The 17,896-nt window shown below is 37.2% G+C and overlaps 1 protein-coding gene across 5 annotated transcripts in view; it reads right to left on the bottom strand.

The window, feature by feature from the left end:
* The window catches only part of LOC150100913 (protein NDRG3-like), a 398,002-nt gene that overhangs the window by 185,004 nt on the left and 195,102 nt on the right, over positions 1 to 17,896 (bottom strand). For all 5 annotated transcript variants that reach the window (XM_090401073.1, XM_090401076.1, XM_090401074.1 and 2 more), the window contains one exon: positions 10,852 to 11,016. In XM_090401073.1, the coding sequence (XP_090257199.1) occupies positions 10,852 to 11,016 (165 nt within the window). The remainder of the gene's footprint in view (positions 1 to 10,851; positions 11,017 to 17,896) is intronic.

Here is a 17,896-nt window from a genome sequence, read left to right on the forward strand (position 1 = left end):
TAATCCTTTATCCAAGTGTGAGCAAACAAAGTTTGTGGCTGAAAATATGCATAACATTATACATATCTGCAAGGAGATGTGTTTTGCATTATGGGAGATACTGTTTTTCATGTTGTTTGAAGTCGTAATAGTTAAGTAGTAGTTAAGTATAATAAATTAAGTTTAATCCTTTATCCAAGTGTGAGCAAACAAAGTTTTCGCCTGAAAGTATTTTCAGGACTGGGGTAAGGTGGTACAACACTGGCCAACTTGTTGCAAAGGTGGAGCAAGCTAACATCATTCCTATCTCAGTATCTCCCATAATGCAAAACACATCTCCTTGCAGATATGTATAATGTTATGCATTAAGGGAAGGGCCACTACCCAGACTAGTTTCGACCTTTATTGAGGTCTCTTCAGTGGGAGCCACCAGAAGTGGAGATACCAGGTAGAAGCAATGGCGAGGTCATCTTTACCTATAGGAGTTGCCAAACGGTGTGCCCTTTTTATTAAATTATTCTGGATTTAGAGAAAGATGTTGAAAGTTTATTTTTCACTTGGTTAGACTATAACTTATTTAGAAAAAAAAAAAAATAGTAGTTAAGTAGTCAACTTGATGTTGTATATATCTGTGTTTGTTGTAAATTAAAGATTTTTATTTTAGTTACAAGAGTGTGAAGACTCAATCACTTAATGGGATTTAGTGAGCTAAATAGGTTAATTAAGATGTTAATGTGATATCCTGGGATACGACCCTGTGTGCAAGGTTAATTTGGAATTCAGTGAACGTTTTCTTTTTATTTTGAATTTAAGAGTTTTTAACCACCTGAAGTATGCAAGAGAAGTGAGTAAAAACATATACACATCCGGTGTGCGTGCACGCACACACACACACAATATAAAAAATCGCACAGTCAACAGGATTTAGTGGTTCAAAACTCATTCACAATAGTGCAATCCATGACAGGATTTAATAAATAAATAATAAATTAAACCTTTTACAAATAATAAAAAGTTTAAACTTTCTTCAAATGGCATAGTTGATGACATAATAAGTAGAGTAAAATTGCTAAGATAATTCTAAGAAATAATTAAGAAACTAAGTCATCAGAAATAGATTTAGTGTATACAAAATAGAATAATAAATGAAAACACTTCCAATGCTATTGGAGACTTTCTCAAATTTAGAAGATGAAGAATTTTCTCAGCATGTAAATTTAAGTCATGTCATGTCATGTCATACATAATTTTACAGCTGACCATCCAATGTAGAGGCATATCTTGAATGTAGAGGCATATCTTGAGGCAGCTGAAAATGTTAAGGTGGTAGGTCGTCTGAAAGTTGCTGTTGGTTTTGAATTCAACACTTTGAGGAAGAGCTAAACATTTTGATCAGAACTCTAGGAGACTCAGAAAAGCTACTACTTATGCAGAATTTAAAGATTTTAATTAATGAATTTTCTAATAAGGAAGAATTAGGTCCTAATCTGTAGAAAATTCACACCTCCATTCAGAAAATAAAGTGTTCATCAGTTTTATGATAAATTGATAAATCTGTTGCATAGTTTTAGGACTGATGAATCTAATTCTGAATATGTTGAAAGAACACTTTTCTTGCAGTTTAGGAATGGTTTGAAATCTGAATTAAAAAGGCATTACTAGTATTGAAAAAAACTCTACAGGTTGCTCAGATTGAGGAATCATTAATTCAGTGTCTGAATCCTAATTTACCAAAGTCTATTTAAGTCATAAATAATATCAATAACTCTAAAACTAATGAAAAAAAATTGCCTAAATTTGAAAAGTTTTTCTGACTAATTTTAATGATAAGGTTTAACAGAAAAAGAATTTTACTGAAAAGATTGAAACTTTTTAGAAAAAAGAACCAATAAAATTTCAACTGTTACAATAATACAAGATGAAATTTTCAAGTCTATTCTGAATATTCAATCTGTCCTTTATACATAATCAAGAATCTAATGGAAGGTTAGGGTTTAATATTCATTTTAAGAAACAAAATTTAGGGGAAATTTAGGTGTTAGATGTTCAGAACAGAGACATGTTGCTAAAAATTGTCCTAGAAATTTATCTAGAATCACTAAGTCATTTGATAAGAAAGCGCAATCTTCTAAAAACACAGAATCCTTGAATACTGTTCAGGTTTTATCAAATGTAGAGCCTCTGTAGCTCAGTTTGTTCATAAAGACCTGGATTCAATTCCTATCCATGACGTGAGGAACCTTTATCTGGTCTCTTTCGACTAAAGGTGAGTTAGCCGGTCTCATACGAAGGTAGAGGGTTTTTCATCAATCAGAACAGACAAACCGGCCAGGAGAACACACACAATGGAAAGACAAAAAATATATTATAATCAATGGCCTCATGTTTCACAAGATGGTGCCATACTATTCATATGGATTCATGGCCGCTGTATCATCATATTCTAATTAATTAATGTATCAAAAGTTGGTAAGAAACCTTTTTTTTCAGTTTTTTTAGCTCTCCTTGTAAGACGCTAATTACCTTAGATGCAATCAACAGAGAATCACTAAATTTGCTTAATGCAGAGGGTGCAGGAATACCATGTAAAGTACTGTTAAACACTGATGCTCATATTTCAGTAACCACTTGTTGATTCTTTTTGATGTTGAAAAATAAGGTGCAAGAAAATACAGGTCTTAGACACACAGGTCAATCTGAGGGTTATTTTTAATTACCCCTCAGATTGACTGAGGGGTAATTAAAATTAGATGTTGCCTGTTATTCAGAGTATCTCTGAAAATATATTCTTTCCTGATCTTTCTCTTATTGTGACATGAATTATTGATTTCAAATACTATATCATAGGCAACTCCTAATTTTAATTACCCCCTCAGGCAAGAATTCTTATTATTCCATCTATTCCTGTAATTATTCTTCTGGAATAATTTCATTACATGGAAATGAATTTTGTAAGGAATCCTCTAAGTGTTCTACTGAAACATCAGCACACTGTCCTCCTACTAAGAATGAAACTGATGTTTGTCACCTGATGAATGAAGGGTTTGAGCACAGATGAGATAAAAATTCCTGATACTTTGAATAAGGATTATTTTTATACTGATATTAATGTGGCACCTTTAACTTCTAAAAGAGAAATGACTAGGAAGTCCACACAGATGAAATTTGGGATATCAATTCCATAAAGATTACTCAGCAAGATCAGTTATCTTCCTGCTGAGGGAGGATGAATGGCGAGTAAGAGTGGCTAACTTGCAGAGAGATAGATGAGCTGAAAGAGGAGGTGGAATGTCTCAGGAATGGGATAAGAAGTATGAAAGATGAGATTAGGCAAATGGAATAGATGAATGCAAGGTGACTCCGAGTAGGAGTGAGAGAAAGTTATGAGAATGATAGAAGAGGAAAGAATAGAAACAGCAGAAGAGAAGGAATGAGAGGGGTATGGGAATGATAAAAGAGTAGAGAATAGGAGCAGTAGAAGAGAGGGAATGAGAGAAAGGTATGGGAATGATAGAAGAGAAGAGAATGGAAACAGTCAAAGAGAGGGAATGAGAAGAATGCGAGAGAGTGCTGGAACCAGGGATAGAGTGATGCCAGAACTGCAGGTGAGTAGGGGAACACAGAGTGAAAGAGTTAGGGGGGGGGAGAGAGAGAGAGAGAGAGAGAGGGATGTAGGTGAGCAATCAAGGAACAGAGTGGTAAGAGCTGTGATGTATAGAGATTCGATGATCCGTGGTGTGCGAGATAGGATGCCAGAAGAGTGTTTGCCTGGAGGAATGATAGAGTGTGTGGCTATGGCAATTAAGCGGGGTGAAAGGGTGGATGAAATGATTGTGATGGTGGGCATGAATGACTTGAGAAGCAATGTAAATTGAGTAGTGAGAGATCTGAGATTCTTGCTTGAGGTTGTACAAAAGAAAACAAAGAGAGAGGAAAGATTGTGTGTGTGTGCTGACCAGGTACGATAGTGATGAGCTGAGCAGAAGAACAGTAATAATGAATAGCATAATATCCAGAATGTGTCAGAAGAGAGGATTGGAATATGTGGAGGGCATTTGAGGACAGAAAGGAACTGTACAAGAGATTGCTTGCATTTGAATGAGGGAGGGCATAGGCATCTGGTTTCTGTTTTCTGAAAGAATCAATGTGTCAATGCAAGGGAAACTAGAATTCCCAGGGTTGATGTTAGTAGGGATGGCCTCTTGTGGGAATGGGCACTTGGGGGGGGGGGATAACATCAGGTAACACAGAGTCCAGTGGGATCTGGAGAGGATAATAACAGGAATAGAAGTAGCAGGGTACAGCAATTTTTCAGCAGGATAGGAATTGAAAGATGGAGTACTGCTTATGATAAGTGATGACTTATGTCCTCTAAGAGTGGAGGCTTTGGAAGGCAGTGATACTAATGGTTTTGAAAGCATATGGTATGAGGTAGAGGTGGGCAAGATAGGCTATTTGGTAGGGTGTTGCTACAAGCCAAGGAGCACAGAGGGTGGGGAGCAGGAGATGTTTATGCAGTTGAGCAGTTAAGTGCAAGAAGAATGATTGTTATGGGAGATTTTAACTATAGCAGTATGCTGGGAAGAGGAAATACATGTAGTAATAAGGGAATGGAATTTCTAGAATTCTTGAGGGACAAATGTCTTAGACAACATGTAAAATAGAGGGAACAAGAGGTTCGAGAGTTTTGGATTTGGTCATAGCATCAGATATGCTGATAATAATGGAGATGACATCACTTCCCCCAGTTGGAGAGAGTGACCATGTGGTTTTGACTTGGATGATGAATAGACATGCAAGAGTATCAAAGAAAAGGGAACGTATGTGGAATTATAAGGCAGGTGATTATAATAGTCTTAGATATCAACTTGGGGCAGTTCCACAGAGGACAGAACTGGCCAGGATAACATTAGTGCTTGGGAAATTGTGAAGGAATATTTCTTAGCAGCAATAGTAAGTGGTATTCCACAAGTGAAGAAGAGGACACAATCTGGTGTAAAGAGTGTGGCCAGTAGGAGGAGAAATGATTGTGGAAGAATGACAATGTGGGATAAAAATGGGAATAGAGTGACTGATGCAGAGGACATAGTGGAGTTGTTCAATGAACACTTTATTGGAGTATTTCCTGAAGAAGTATTTTAATACTAGAGGGATAGGGCAGGTTCAAGGTTTAAAGATGCAAGAGGAGAGTGTGTTCCAAATACTGAGTACTCTGGATGTCAGTAAAGCTGTGGAATTGGATGGTATTTAACCACAGGTTTTAAGAGAATGTGCTAAACAATTGACAGATCCGTTGACCTGGCTGAGAGTCTGGCAATGGGAAAAGTACCCAAGGAATGGAAGGAAGGTAAGATAGTGCCATTGTATAAGAGTGGTAGCAGGCTGGAAGTGTCTAATTATAGCCCAGTTTGTGTGTCATCAGTAGTTGTTAAGGTCTTGGAGAAATTAATGAGGGACCATATACAGTGTTGGGCAGATGAGGGTAATGTTATCTGTGAGAATCAACATGGATTTGTTAAGGGGCACTCTTGCTTTAGTAATATGATTGCCTTTTATAACAAAGCGCAAAGAGCAGTTGATGAGGGAAAGGCATATACTAATATTTTTTTGGATTTTGCAAAGGCATTTGACAGGATGCCACTGGATTCATGATTGGCTGTCTGATAGGTATCAGAGAGTTGTGTATGGTGGGGCTATATCAAGGAGGCAGAAGGTTACAAGTGTGGGTCCACGGGGGATCAGTACTAGGACCTGTATTGTTTAACCTTTATATCAACGACATTGTTAATGGATTGCAAGGGGATATTCAGTTGTTTGCAGATGATGTGAAGCCAGGAAGGGTTATTAGTAATAGTGCAGATGTGATAGTCATTATTATTATTATTATTATTATTATTATTACCACGGGCTACTCCAGGAGTCCTTAGACTCATCGAGGGAGGCCCTAAACATCATGTTCACACAGCTGTTCAACATTCTCACAGTATCTATCATACCTTGCCTTGAACTCGCTCACTGTCATAGCACCCACAACAGACTCTGGCAGCTTATTCCACTCATTTACCACTCTAAAAGTAAAGAACCCAGCTTTAACACCCCTGCTAACCACGCTCTTGCCCAGCTTCCATGGGTGTCCCCTAGTTCTCCCACCACCAGTCCTGATCTCAAAAATATCATCTGAATTAATCCTATAGAATCCTTTTAGCAATTTGAATGTCTCAATCATATCTCCCCTTTTTCGCCTATCAACTAGTTTCTGCAACCCACAAATCTTCAACCTGTTCTCATATGGTTCATTCCATAGACCTGCTATCATCTTAGTCACTCGCCTCTGGATCCTCTCAACCTCCTCCCCATCAAGAAGGAACCGAGGTGTCATGCAAGAGGATTTGAATAAACTAGACAGATGGGCAAATGAATGGGAGTATCAATTTAATGCAGCAAAATGTAAAGTCTTGAAGTTTGGGATACATTGATGAAAGGCTGCTTACTCGATTGGAGGAGCTGTACTGAAAGAAGTAGGGGAGACAAGAGATCTGTGAGTGATGACTGATAAAAAACTGAAATTCACGGAGCATATTGCAACGGTGGTGACAGTAACCCAGAGATTGCTGCAATGCTGAGAAGGGCACTGACATGCATCCTTCTTAGACTTATTGTTCTCAAATTTGGTCCTCAGGATTTGAAGGAGATAAATTAATTGTGGAAAGGATACAGAGGCAGATAACAAAGATGGTTTCAGGACTGTACAATGTTAGTTATGAGGATCAGCTGAGAGAATGTGGACTGCAGAGTTTGGTGGATAGAAGGAGATGTGATATGATCGAGACTTTTAAACTGTTGAGAGGTTACAGAGTTGACACTGGAGAGGTCTTTCTCTTGATGGAACAGCCAGAAGGAAGGATGACAGGGGTCATCCCTGGAAGTTACGAAAGGAAGCTGTGAGCAAGAGGGTGAGGAGTGGTTTCTTTGTGTGGAGGGTGGTTGAGCCGTGGAATGCATTGCCTGATAGAGTGGTGAAAGAGCAAGAACAGTCAATGAGTTCAAGGAGTAGCATGATAGAATTTGTGTTTCCTAGGAAGGACCTCCCACGATGAGTCTCTTGACTCCATGGAGGCCTGAATAATGATAATAATAATAATAAAAGAAACGCTTCATATTGTCACACAATGTATCAATATCAAAAACCAAGATTTAATCCTACACCAAGTTTGGTCTGAATTCATCAAAAATCTAACAACTGCAAACTGGGATACATGCATTATCTGACAGCAACAACTTGCATTATTTCAATTTTTCAATATTAGTTAATATGTTGTTCTTTTTTTTTAATCAATTTGTCTATATGTACTAGTGTTGAAGTTCTGATAATATCTGCTGTGTGTAATTAATTTTTTCTAGTCTTTTTTTTTTTATATACAAGTCTTATGATCTAAGTCTGACAACTTACAAAACTTGTTGGGCTATAGTGCTGTAATGAGGGTGTGGTGAAAGAGGTGCCCGTCACGGGTGCAAAACATAAAAAATAAAAATAAATAAATAGATATAAAAGTCCACTGTTTTATATTGTATTTTTAAATTTCTGCTATACGCCGCTTTAGACACACATCTGCAACACACTGCAACTCATTTTGATGGGGTTAATAGCAAGTATTTAACATATTGCATTCAGTAAAATTCAGTAAAATTTAACTTGTCACATTTAAGGGTTCTAAAATGAAGAAGCAGAAAGGGAAATGGCCCCAGTCTAGCATGGAGAGATCACATCGAGTGAGTGGTATCAGAGGAACTAGCTGTAGATCCAGAAATGAGTTGTTGTGTTTGTATACCAATGCTAGAAGTATAAGAAACAAGGCGGATGAAATGGTTGCACTAATTGCGTCTGTGCACCCAGAGATTGTCGGAATAAGTGAGACATGGTTAGATGAGGATAACATCCTGACAAGAATAGAGATGGAAAGGTATGATGTGTTTCGTGAGGATAGAAGGGGTAAAAAGGGAGGGGGAGTGCTATTGATGATAGAGAAAGAGTTATGTCCATACAAGGTAGAGATGCAAGAGGGAAATGGGGCCAGTGGTTTTGAGGCAGTATCGTGTGAGATAGAGGTGAATAGAATCAAATACTTGGTGGGATGTTGTTATAGACCTGGTAATGTGAATGGTGGTGATAGTGAAATGTATAGTCAAATAAGCCAAGCAAATAAGAAAAGGGTGATCATTATGGGTGATTTTAATTATGGCAATATAGACTGGAATGAAGAGATAGCAACTGGAAGTAAAGAAAATGAGTTTCTTGAGTTTTTGAGGGATAACTACCTCAGACAGTATGTAACAGAGGGCACAAGAGGATTAAGGGTCTTGGATTTGGTCATCTCATCGGAGGATGTAATTATCAATGAGGTATCAAATCATCCACCAATTGGTGAAAGTGACCATGAGGTGATTACTTGGGTGGTTGCCAGCAGTGCAAGGACCCCTGTGAAAAAAGGGTATATGTGGAACTACAAGGGGGGTGATTATGAAGAGCTCAGGAGACAGCTTGCAGGTGTAGCATGGAATGAGGAGTTAGCTGGAAAAGATATCAATGCAGCTTGGGGGATTTTCAAAAAATATTTAGTGGATGCAATGTCTAAATGTATACCACGGGTGAGAAGGTTAAATAAGTTAGGTGTGAGATGGATGAATAAAGAGATTAAGCATGCAATACAGAGAAAAAGGGCATTGTGGAGGCAGCATAAGAGAAGTGGAAGTAACCAATTTCATGAGTTCTACAAAGACCAGGCAAGGAGAGTGACTTGGTTGGTGAGAGTAGCTAAAGAGAGGTATGAACAGCAGTTAGCTAATGAAGCTAAAAAGAATCCTAGGGAGTTCTTTCGATATGTAGCCAGCAAAAGAATGATTATGGAAGGATGACATTGATTGGAGGAAATGGTATAAAGACAGCTGTTGCAGAATGTGTGGTGGATATACTTAATGAGCAGTTCATAAAGATCTTTCAATCTTGTGAATGTGACTTCATGGAGAGATTAAGAGCAGTTGATGATGGGGAGGAGAGACTGACTGTAAGTGAGCAAGAGGTGTTTGGGGAGTTGAGTAAACTAGATGTAAATAAGGCTGTGGGACTTGATAATATATGACCGCGTATTCTGAAGGAATGTGCCAGAGTGTTGACACCTGCCTTGACATATTTTTTTAATACGAGTCTTGCACTTGGTCAAGTCCCTAAAGAGTGGAAGGAGGGCAAGATTGTGCCACTTCATAAAGGAGGTGATCGAACTCAAGCATCAAACTATAGGCCTATCTGTGTGTCAGGTGTTGTGGTTAAGTTGTTGGAGAAGCTTGTGAGAACTAGGATCCAGAGTTGGGTTGACAACAATGGTATAATCTTTGATGGACAGCATGGATTTGCTAAAGGGAGGTCGTGTTTTAGTAATCTACTTACTTATTACAATAAAGTGACTGCATCCTTGGACAGAGGAGAAGGATACACAGTAATATACTTGGATTTTGCAAAATACACAGTAATATACTTGGATTTTGATAGAGTACCTCATGATAAGTTGACAGTCAAACTAGAGCAGATGGGGTTGGATATTAGATTAGTGCATTGGATTGGAGACTGGCTATCTGATAGGTATCAACAAGTTGTGTATGGGGGTGCAATATCCAGGAAAAGGAAAGTCACTAGTGGAGTGCCTCAGGGATCTGTTTTAGGGCCATTACTATTTAACTTGTATATTAATGATATTGGCGAAGATTTGGATGGAGATATTCAGTTGTTTGCAGATGATGCAAAGTTGGGACGAACCATAAAGAGTAGTGAAGATGTTGTGGCCTTGCAAGAAGACTTGAATAAATTGAGTGATTGGGCAAGCAAATGGGGATGCGAGTTCAATGTTGCAAAATGTAAGGTTTTAAAATTTGGAAAACAAAGATGGGATGCAGAATTTATGCTTGGTAAGAATATATTGTTGGAAGTAGAGGAAATAAGAGATCTGGGAGTGATAGTGGATAAGGATCTAAAATTTAGGGGACACATCGCCAAAATTGTGAAGACAACACAAAGACTTCTGGGAATGATGAGGAAGACACTGACGTGTAGAAGTAGGGAGATTCTTGTTCCATTGTATAAGGCTTTGATTAGGCCACACATGGACTATTGTGCCCAGATTTGGTCACCTGGTTTTCAGAAGGATGAAGAGATGTTGGAAAGGGTGCAAAGGCGACTGACTAAGGTAGTTTCTGACCTCTGGAATGTCGAGTATGAGGAAAGATTGAAAAGATGTAATTTGCAGAATCTAGTGGAGAGAAGGAAGAGGGGAGATATGATAGAGACCTACAAGTTGGTAAGGGGTTGTTATAGGATCAATGGTGGAGAAGTTCTACAGAGAATAGTGGGAGATCAGGGGAGAACCAGAGGTCATACCTGGAAACTGTATAAAGAGGGTGTGAGTAGGGGAGTGAGAGGCAGGTTTTTTTCGTGCAGAGTTGTGAATGATTGGAATGCCTTGCCTGAGAGTGTGGTGTCTGCAAGGAGTTTGAATGTGTTTAAGACCCGGTATGATGAGATGTGTGTGAGATAAAAGGACCTCCTAGATGAGTCTTTGACTCCATGAGGTCTTGTTTTAATAATAATAATAATAATAATTTAAATTTTTCGAAATTTTTGTAATTTTTGGGTTAGGGGTGCAAGTTAGACACTTGCCACAGGCGCTTCATACCCTTGTTACTGTACTGTTAGGCTATATTGTTTATTTTAATAAACATGTTTTATGTCTAGAAATGTGGCATCAATACTAGAATTAAATGAAGATTTGCTAAACTACAGAAACATTCATGTTCACAAACTGTCATACTGTTTGATTAACATACCTTGCCAAAGTGATGCCACATGAGATATTCCTGAGTAGAAGAAGTCATGCCTGAGTTTCGTAAATACATTGTATTTAATTTCTGATAACCCCATTCCGTCCAACCAGCAGCAGTAGATGTACAGTTTATCAGGAATAGTCCATCCACACAATCTGGGTGTTGCAACTACATGAACAAAAAACCATATGAAATCAGTAAACAAAGATTCCACTTATACACAAGGAAAATCATATGATTATTTTCTAATTTTAACAGCCTGTCTGTCTGTAATAATTATTTGAGTATGCAGCAAAGCAATAGGACACATCAAAATATTAAATAATAAGTAATGAAAATACTGAATAATGTTAATACCAGATAATGTTAAATAATTAACAAATAATGTGCCAGGGAGTTAAACATCTCCCTGGCACATTATTTATTGCACTGGTTCAAGTTCCAAAGGAGTTGAAAGAGGGCAAGATTGTGCCACTTCATACAGGAGGTGATAGAACTCAGGTATCAAATTATAGGCCTATCTGTGTGTCAGGTGTTATGGTTAAGTTGTTGGAGAAGCTGGTGAGAACTAGGATCCAGAGTGTATCATCTTTGATGGACAGCATGGATTTGTTAAAGGGAGATCATGTTTTAGTAATCTACTTACCTATTATAATAAGGGGACGGCTTCCTTGGACAGAGGAGAGGGATACACAGTAGTATACTTATATTTTGCAAAGGCTTTTGAAAGATTACTGTATGATAGGTTGACAGTCAAACTAGAGTAGATGGGGTTGAATATTAGACTAGTGCATTGGATCGGAGACTAGCTATCTGATAGGTATCAGCAAGTTGTGTATGGGGGAGCAATATCCCAGACGAGGAAAGTCACTAGTGGTGTACCTCAGGGGTCTGTTTTAAGGCCATTACTGTTTACTTGTATGTTAACGATATTGGTGAAGATTTGGATCGAGATATTTGGGCTGTTTGCAGATGATGCAAAGTTGGGACAAAGTTGTGAAGAGTAGAGAAGATGTTGTGGCCTTACAAGAAGACTTGAATTAAGTGAATGGGAATGGGGATGCAAGTTCAATGTTGCAAAATGTAAAGTTTTAAAATTTGGGAAACAAAGATGGGATGTAGAATTTATGCTTGGTGGGGATATATTGTCAGAGATGAAGGAAATGCCAGATCTTGGGGTGATAGTGGATAAGGATGAAATTTATGGGACACATTGCCAAAATTGTGAGGACAACACAACGGTTTCTGGGAATGATGCAGAGGACACTAACTTGTAGACGTAAGGAGATTCTTGTTTCATTGTATAAGCTTTTATTAGGCCACAGATCTGTCTCCAAAGTGCCTTCTTATTCCAGATTTCAAACTTAATCCCCTGGTTTTCAAAAGGATGAAGAGATGTTGGAATGGGTCCAGATGCCAATGATTATGGTAGTTTCTGGAATGTCGAATATGAGGAAAGGTTGAGAAGATGCAATTTACAGAGTCTAGTGGATAGGAGAAAGAGGGAGTGATATGATAGAGGCATACAGTTAGTAAGGGGTGTTGTTATAGGATCAATGTTGGAGAAGTTTTAATGTTGGAGAAGTTGAAAGAAGTTGGAGAAGATGGGAGATCAGGGAAGAACAGAGGATATCCCTGAAAGCTGTATAAGGAGGATGTGAGATGGAGTTTTTTGCATGCAGAGTTGTGAATGATTAGAATGCCCTGGCCGAGAGTATTTGAGTGTATTTAAGGCACATTATAATGAGCTGTGTGTGTATGATAAAATGACCTCCTAGATGAATCTTTAAATCCATGGGGTCTTGGTGTAATAATAATAATAATAACAACATCATATAATCTTGATGAGGACAAGTCACCCACAAGACTTTGTTGATGTGAGGGTATCAGAGACATCACTGAATCAACACCAAAATAAGTATTTGGACAGCACTATATTTCAGAAAAATCTAACAGAAATATTCCAACTATGTGTGTGTGTGAGAGAGTCCCTTTTTCCTGACCACACTAAGCAATCTTTAGATATACAGGGTGTCCACAAATGTTTTCCCTGATTATAATATAACTCTTCAGTGGATACTTGAAATGGAATGCAAAGTTTTAGACTTCAATGCATAACAATTATTAATTAAAATTTTTTAAATTATTAAATTTTTAAAAAGTATTTTATTGTTTCTGCTAGCAACAGAACACATTGGGCTTTTTCCTGTACTGGAGCCATTTTTAAAGAAAATCAGCAGCAGTGCTCCTGGTGGTGGCAAAAGCATCATACTGAAAATATCAGTATGGAAACTTTATGAGTGCCCAAGTTTACCTGCAACAAAATTTATTCAGTTAGTTTCATTGTTAAAATATTATAGTCAGTTGAAATCAGGGTAAACATTTGTGGACAATCTGTATGTTCCACCAGTTTCTAATATGTGCCTGAAATTTTGAACCATCAATCCTTCAACATGACCACTGTCAATGTAACATGGCTGGATTAACTACATGCACTTATTTAAACTTTATATTATGAGAGACTTTTAATGGCTTTTTTGGCAACACAACAGGTAAAAACTTCAATATTTTAATTTCACCTGCAGTAACATGAAACAATTTCAAGGATAATGATAACAAAGTGAAATTTGTTAACCTTTGTTATCTGAGCTGAACATGCAATTTTGAGCAAACATTCAAATATTTTGACCATAACCTTCTGAATGCAGTCAAACATGACCAGTTTTTTGGTTAATTTAGGTTGAGGATGACAGTTTTTTACATCCAAATTTGTTTAAATTAGGAATATTCTGTAGAATAAGTTGATTCCCAGAAAATCTTTCACATCTGAAGCAGTGGTTTTTTAGGATAATGGATTTTCTCCACCTTACTGCATGTAGGGGTGTTGAGCACATTGTCCGTAAATCCACTTTATCCATATTGATTCATAACTTTATTTTCTTCTCTCTCACTCTCTCTCTCTCTCTCTCTGTTCAGCTGGAAATCTAACAAATTATGCATAATAAAGGAGTTTGCATTAGCAATGCATTGAACTATACACCATGATACTTAAAGAGTGAACCTGATATTATTAACATCAGACCTTCATAGTCAAAAGAGTCAATGCAGGCGGTACACTCAGTCATGCACAAAACCCATCAAACCATGCTTTAAATTCCTTCAATGTATTCCACATTTTCCACAATCTCAGGTAATGCATTCCATTTACCAACTACTCTCCATACAAAGAACCTGCTCCTTATGTCCCTGATTCTATGAATCAGGATAGAATTTTTCATAGAATCTCCCATTCTATGAAAAATTTTGTAAACATTAACCCAGTAACAACCCATTACCAATTTAAATATATGAATCATATCCCCTCTCTTCCTCCTATTTCACAAGGCTTTGCACACTGCATTCCCTCATCTTGTGCTGTCTCCAAAGTGCCTTCTTATTCCAGATTTCAAGCTTAATCCCCTCATTCATATCTATTTGACATCTACCTTATTAACCCTTTTCACCTGAAGAATGCATTCATACTTTCTTTGTCAGTTCACAAGCAGCATTTATTTCCTTTCTGCTCAACTCTTCATTCCATGCTATAGTTTCAAGCTTTTCCAAAACTTGTCATAATCACCAGCCTTGCAATTCCACATATATAGGAATGATCACTCTCACCAACTGCAGGCAAGTGTGAAACCCAACTCACAATTATATCCTCTGATGACATGATCAGATCTAAAAACTCTTGATCCTTGCATACCCTCTTTTACATACTTCCTAAGATAGTTGTCTCTCAAGAAACTCAATTTCCTGATCCCAAATGTTATCTCTTTATTCCAGTCCTTTCTATATTGCCATAATTAAAATCATCCTTCCTTTGTTCACTAACCCAAGTTGCTTATACATTTCATCTTTCACCTTCATCCACCTTCCCTGGCCTATAGTAACATCCAAACCACTGCCTCTCTCATCATCAGTATCACCGTCCCACACTTCTTGTCCTTTTTTATCCTGGCAAAAATTTTCTATTTCCACTCTCCTCGATAACCTCCTAATATCCATCCATGCATTCTCTTTCTGCCCAACTAAATCCTTCATTCCCACAACTACCACCAACTCTCTTGCTACTTTCCTCCTCATATCCAAACCATGAATTATCTTGCTCATTCTTCCTTCTGGATAGCAGACCTTATGAACTCTCATTAACCAATCCTATGACAATGGAATCTCCATATACTGCTATTTGAATCATTTATTACTCCTTTTTAATTTTTCATTCTATTCTTTTTGCACTCTTTCAGTTGTTCAACTAAACATTCAATATCAGTCTGCATATTTCTCATTCATTTTTCATTTTTAATAACTCTTTCTTGAAATCTTGTGTTCTGACAATTTTACTCCCTATGGTTCCTCTATTCTTGCTACCTCTCATTCTGCTGCATGTTTCTTCGGCTTCCTCATTCCAACTTCCTTTTGCTCCCATATCATTTACTTTTGTTTCTTCATTCTGGTGTTTTTTCACTTCTTCCATAATTTACACTAATTTTCATTCCTTCAGTCTGTCTCGTATTTGCTGATAACTCAGTCTAACAATAAAAAAAAAAAAAAAAAAAAAAATCACAATTTCTACAAATCCATACTTCTCTCATCTCCTGTTCAGTCTCTTTACAAACACATTTTTTCACATTTTGCCATGCATGTATGTTGCACTCATGACATCAAACCATTTTTGAAAAGTCTATGTCACTAACATCATTTGATCTTTGCAGTGCACGGCATGTAGATCTCATTTGTACTTCCATTGTATTCCATTCAAGGCAATATTCAAAAAATTCAATAAAAAAATGTCAGTAACAAATCCACAGAGCAAACAATCACATAGGCACACTAAGCTACCAAAAATAAACAATATTATACTAAAATGCAAGCAATATCACTAATTAGCAAACAAAACAGCACATCTTTTCCAGAGCTCTTTACCAACGACATATACATAGTCAAAAATTCACTGAATGAAGAGAACAGGGTGAACTTTATCTTGTTGAGAGCAAATCAGGGTAGTTAGTTTAAATATTGGTTTTATGAGTAGTTTACAATCAGGATTTGTTGACTATTTTTAAAATTTTGTTTTCTGAGTTTTCTCTAACATAAGGAACTACTATTGTTCTGGAGTGACCTAACTTCTCCTTAGTTTGTCTGTTACTGCATGGTTTAATAATATTTTCACTGTTTTTTAGAATTATATCCAATATTAGCAAACTACTCAAGATGTACTGCAATAATTCCTTTTGGAATATGTTATATGAACAAAGTTATAGCTTGTGCTGGTGCAGAATTCTGGCAAGTTAATATTCATCTACCTGTTAGTATGTATTCATTTTCTGTAGATAGCATAAGAGTGTGAGAGAGAGAGACCACCTATCTGAGTCTGGTAACTAACATATCCAAAAACAATATGCATGGGTTGTTTTCAACTTCTGAAGTAAATTTTATTTTAAAGTTTCTCATGTTTAAGTGTGCTAAAATTTGGACACACAGCCACAATATACCAGGTATCTGAAAAAGAACTCAGGATTTCTAATATTAGTAGTTTCTATTTAGACCACCATATAATGGCATTTTGAACATATTTGTGAAGCAATAATATTCAAGTTGTAGTTCAAATGTTGTCCACCAGATAGCAGTACAGATGTGCCATGCTGCAGTAATGATGTCACCAGAAGAGAAACATAACACACACCACAGTATGTGTTATGGTCCAGAGAAACTAAATTAGTGACAACTGTCCAAAAGAATTTCAGGTGGAAGTATGGTAGGAATGCTCTGAGTGACAAAAGCATCTTGGAAACAGGAAGTATTTCAAAAGGATATACTCACCAGATAGACCTACAACAAGTGCAGAAAACATAGAACGAATTCAAATGTCTTTCTAGCATAGCTCAAAACATTTAGTTTGTAGTGTGAGTGATCAATTAAACATTCCTAAAAGCACAGTGCATGACATCGTTCATAAGAGATTGAAACTTCATGCTTATAAACTGCAGCTTGTTCATCACGTCCAGCCTACTGATAGGCCACAAACAGTTCAGTTTGTGACCACCTTATGTTAGACCTCATTGCTAAACATGGAGTTGTGTATCACCATAATTATCAGGTTTGGGGATCAGAAAATCCACATGAACTGGTGGAGTTCATCTGTAACAGTCCAAAAGTCAATGTCTGGTGCAGCGTCATGCATGATCGCATTGTTGAGCCTTTTTTTTTTTTTTTTTCATGAGGAGACGATTATGAGTGTAGCATATCTGGATATGATAGAGAACTGATTGCGAATGTGGAGGGTCCCATTTTCCAACAAGATGGAGCCCCACCACATTATGCAGCAAATGTGCAGACTGTGCTCAACAACCAATTCCAGGAAAATGGATAGGAAAAGGAGGTCTCATTGCTTGGTCACCGTGCAGATCGATTTGATTCCAATGGATTTCTTCTTTTGGGGCTATGTAAAAGATACTATATATTAGAATACTAATCTCATGCTTAGAGTAACACACTAAAAAACCTACCTAAAAATTCTTGATGCTGCAAAAAAGAGCAGTTCAGCAGATCAATGATCCATTCTCACCAACTCACTTTAATCGATATCTAACAGACTATTTCAAACTTTTCTACAGATACTTCCATGGGTTCTGTTTCAGTGAACTTTCATCTGGGGAACACTTCAATAGTTCTAGGGAGGAATTCCCCAAGAACTATAATCTCTACTGCAGTTTTCAAGAAAAATATCAATAGGCTTCTTCTCTCCTAACTCTTGCCTAATGTGCTATACATTCTGCAGCCTCTGATGTGTGGAACTGGTATACATACACACATATAAATACATGGAATAAGTTGGCTAATGAATGTCTAGAGTTGTGTTCCTTAAATTGAATTTCTGAGCTTCTTCAGTGGTTACCTTAGTAACCATAACTGTTGTATAGTTTCTTTTTCCAATGGAGCTATTAATGCAAATAAATGAATTCTTACAAGCTTCATATTAGTACAGCATAATTCTGGAAACAACTAT

Source organism: Typopeltis vanoorti, chromosome 12, assembly GCF_054136105.1.
Source record: "Typopeltis vanoorti isolate ZY-2024b chromosome 12, IOZ_Tvanoo_1.0, whole genome shotgun sequence".
Lineage (NCBI taxonomy): Eukaryota > Metazoa > Arthropoda > Arachnida > Uropygi > Thelyphonidae > Typopeltis > Typopeltis vanoorti.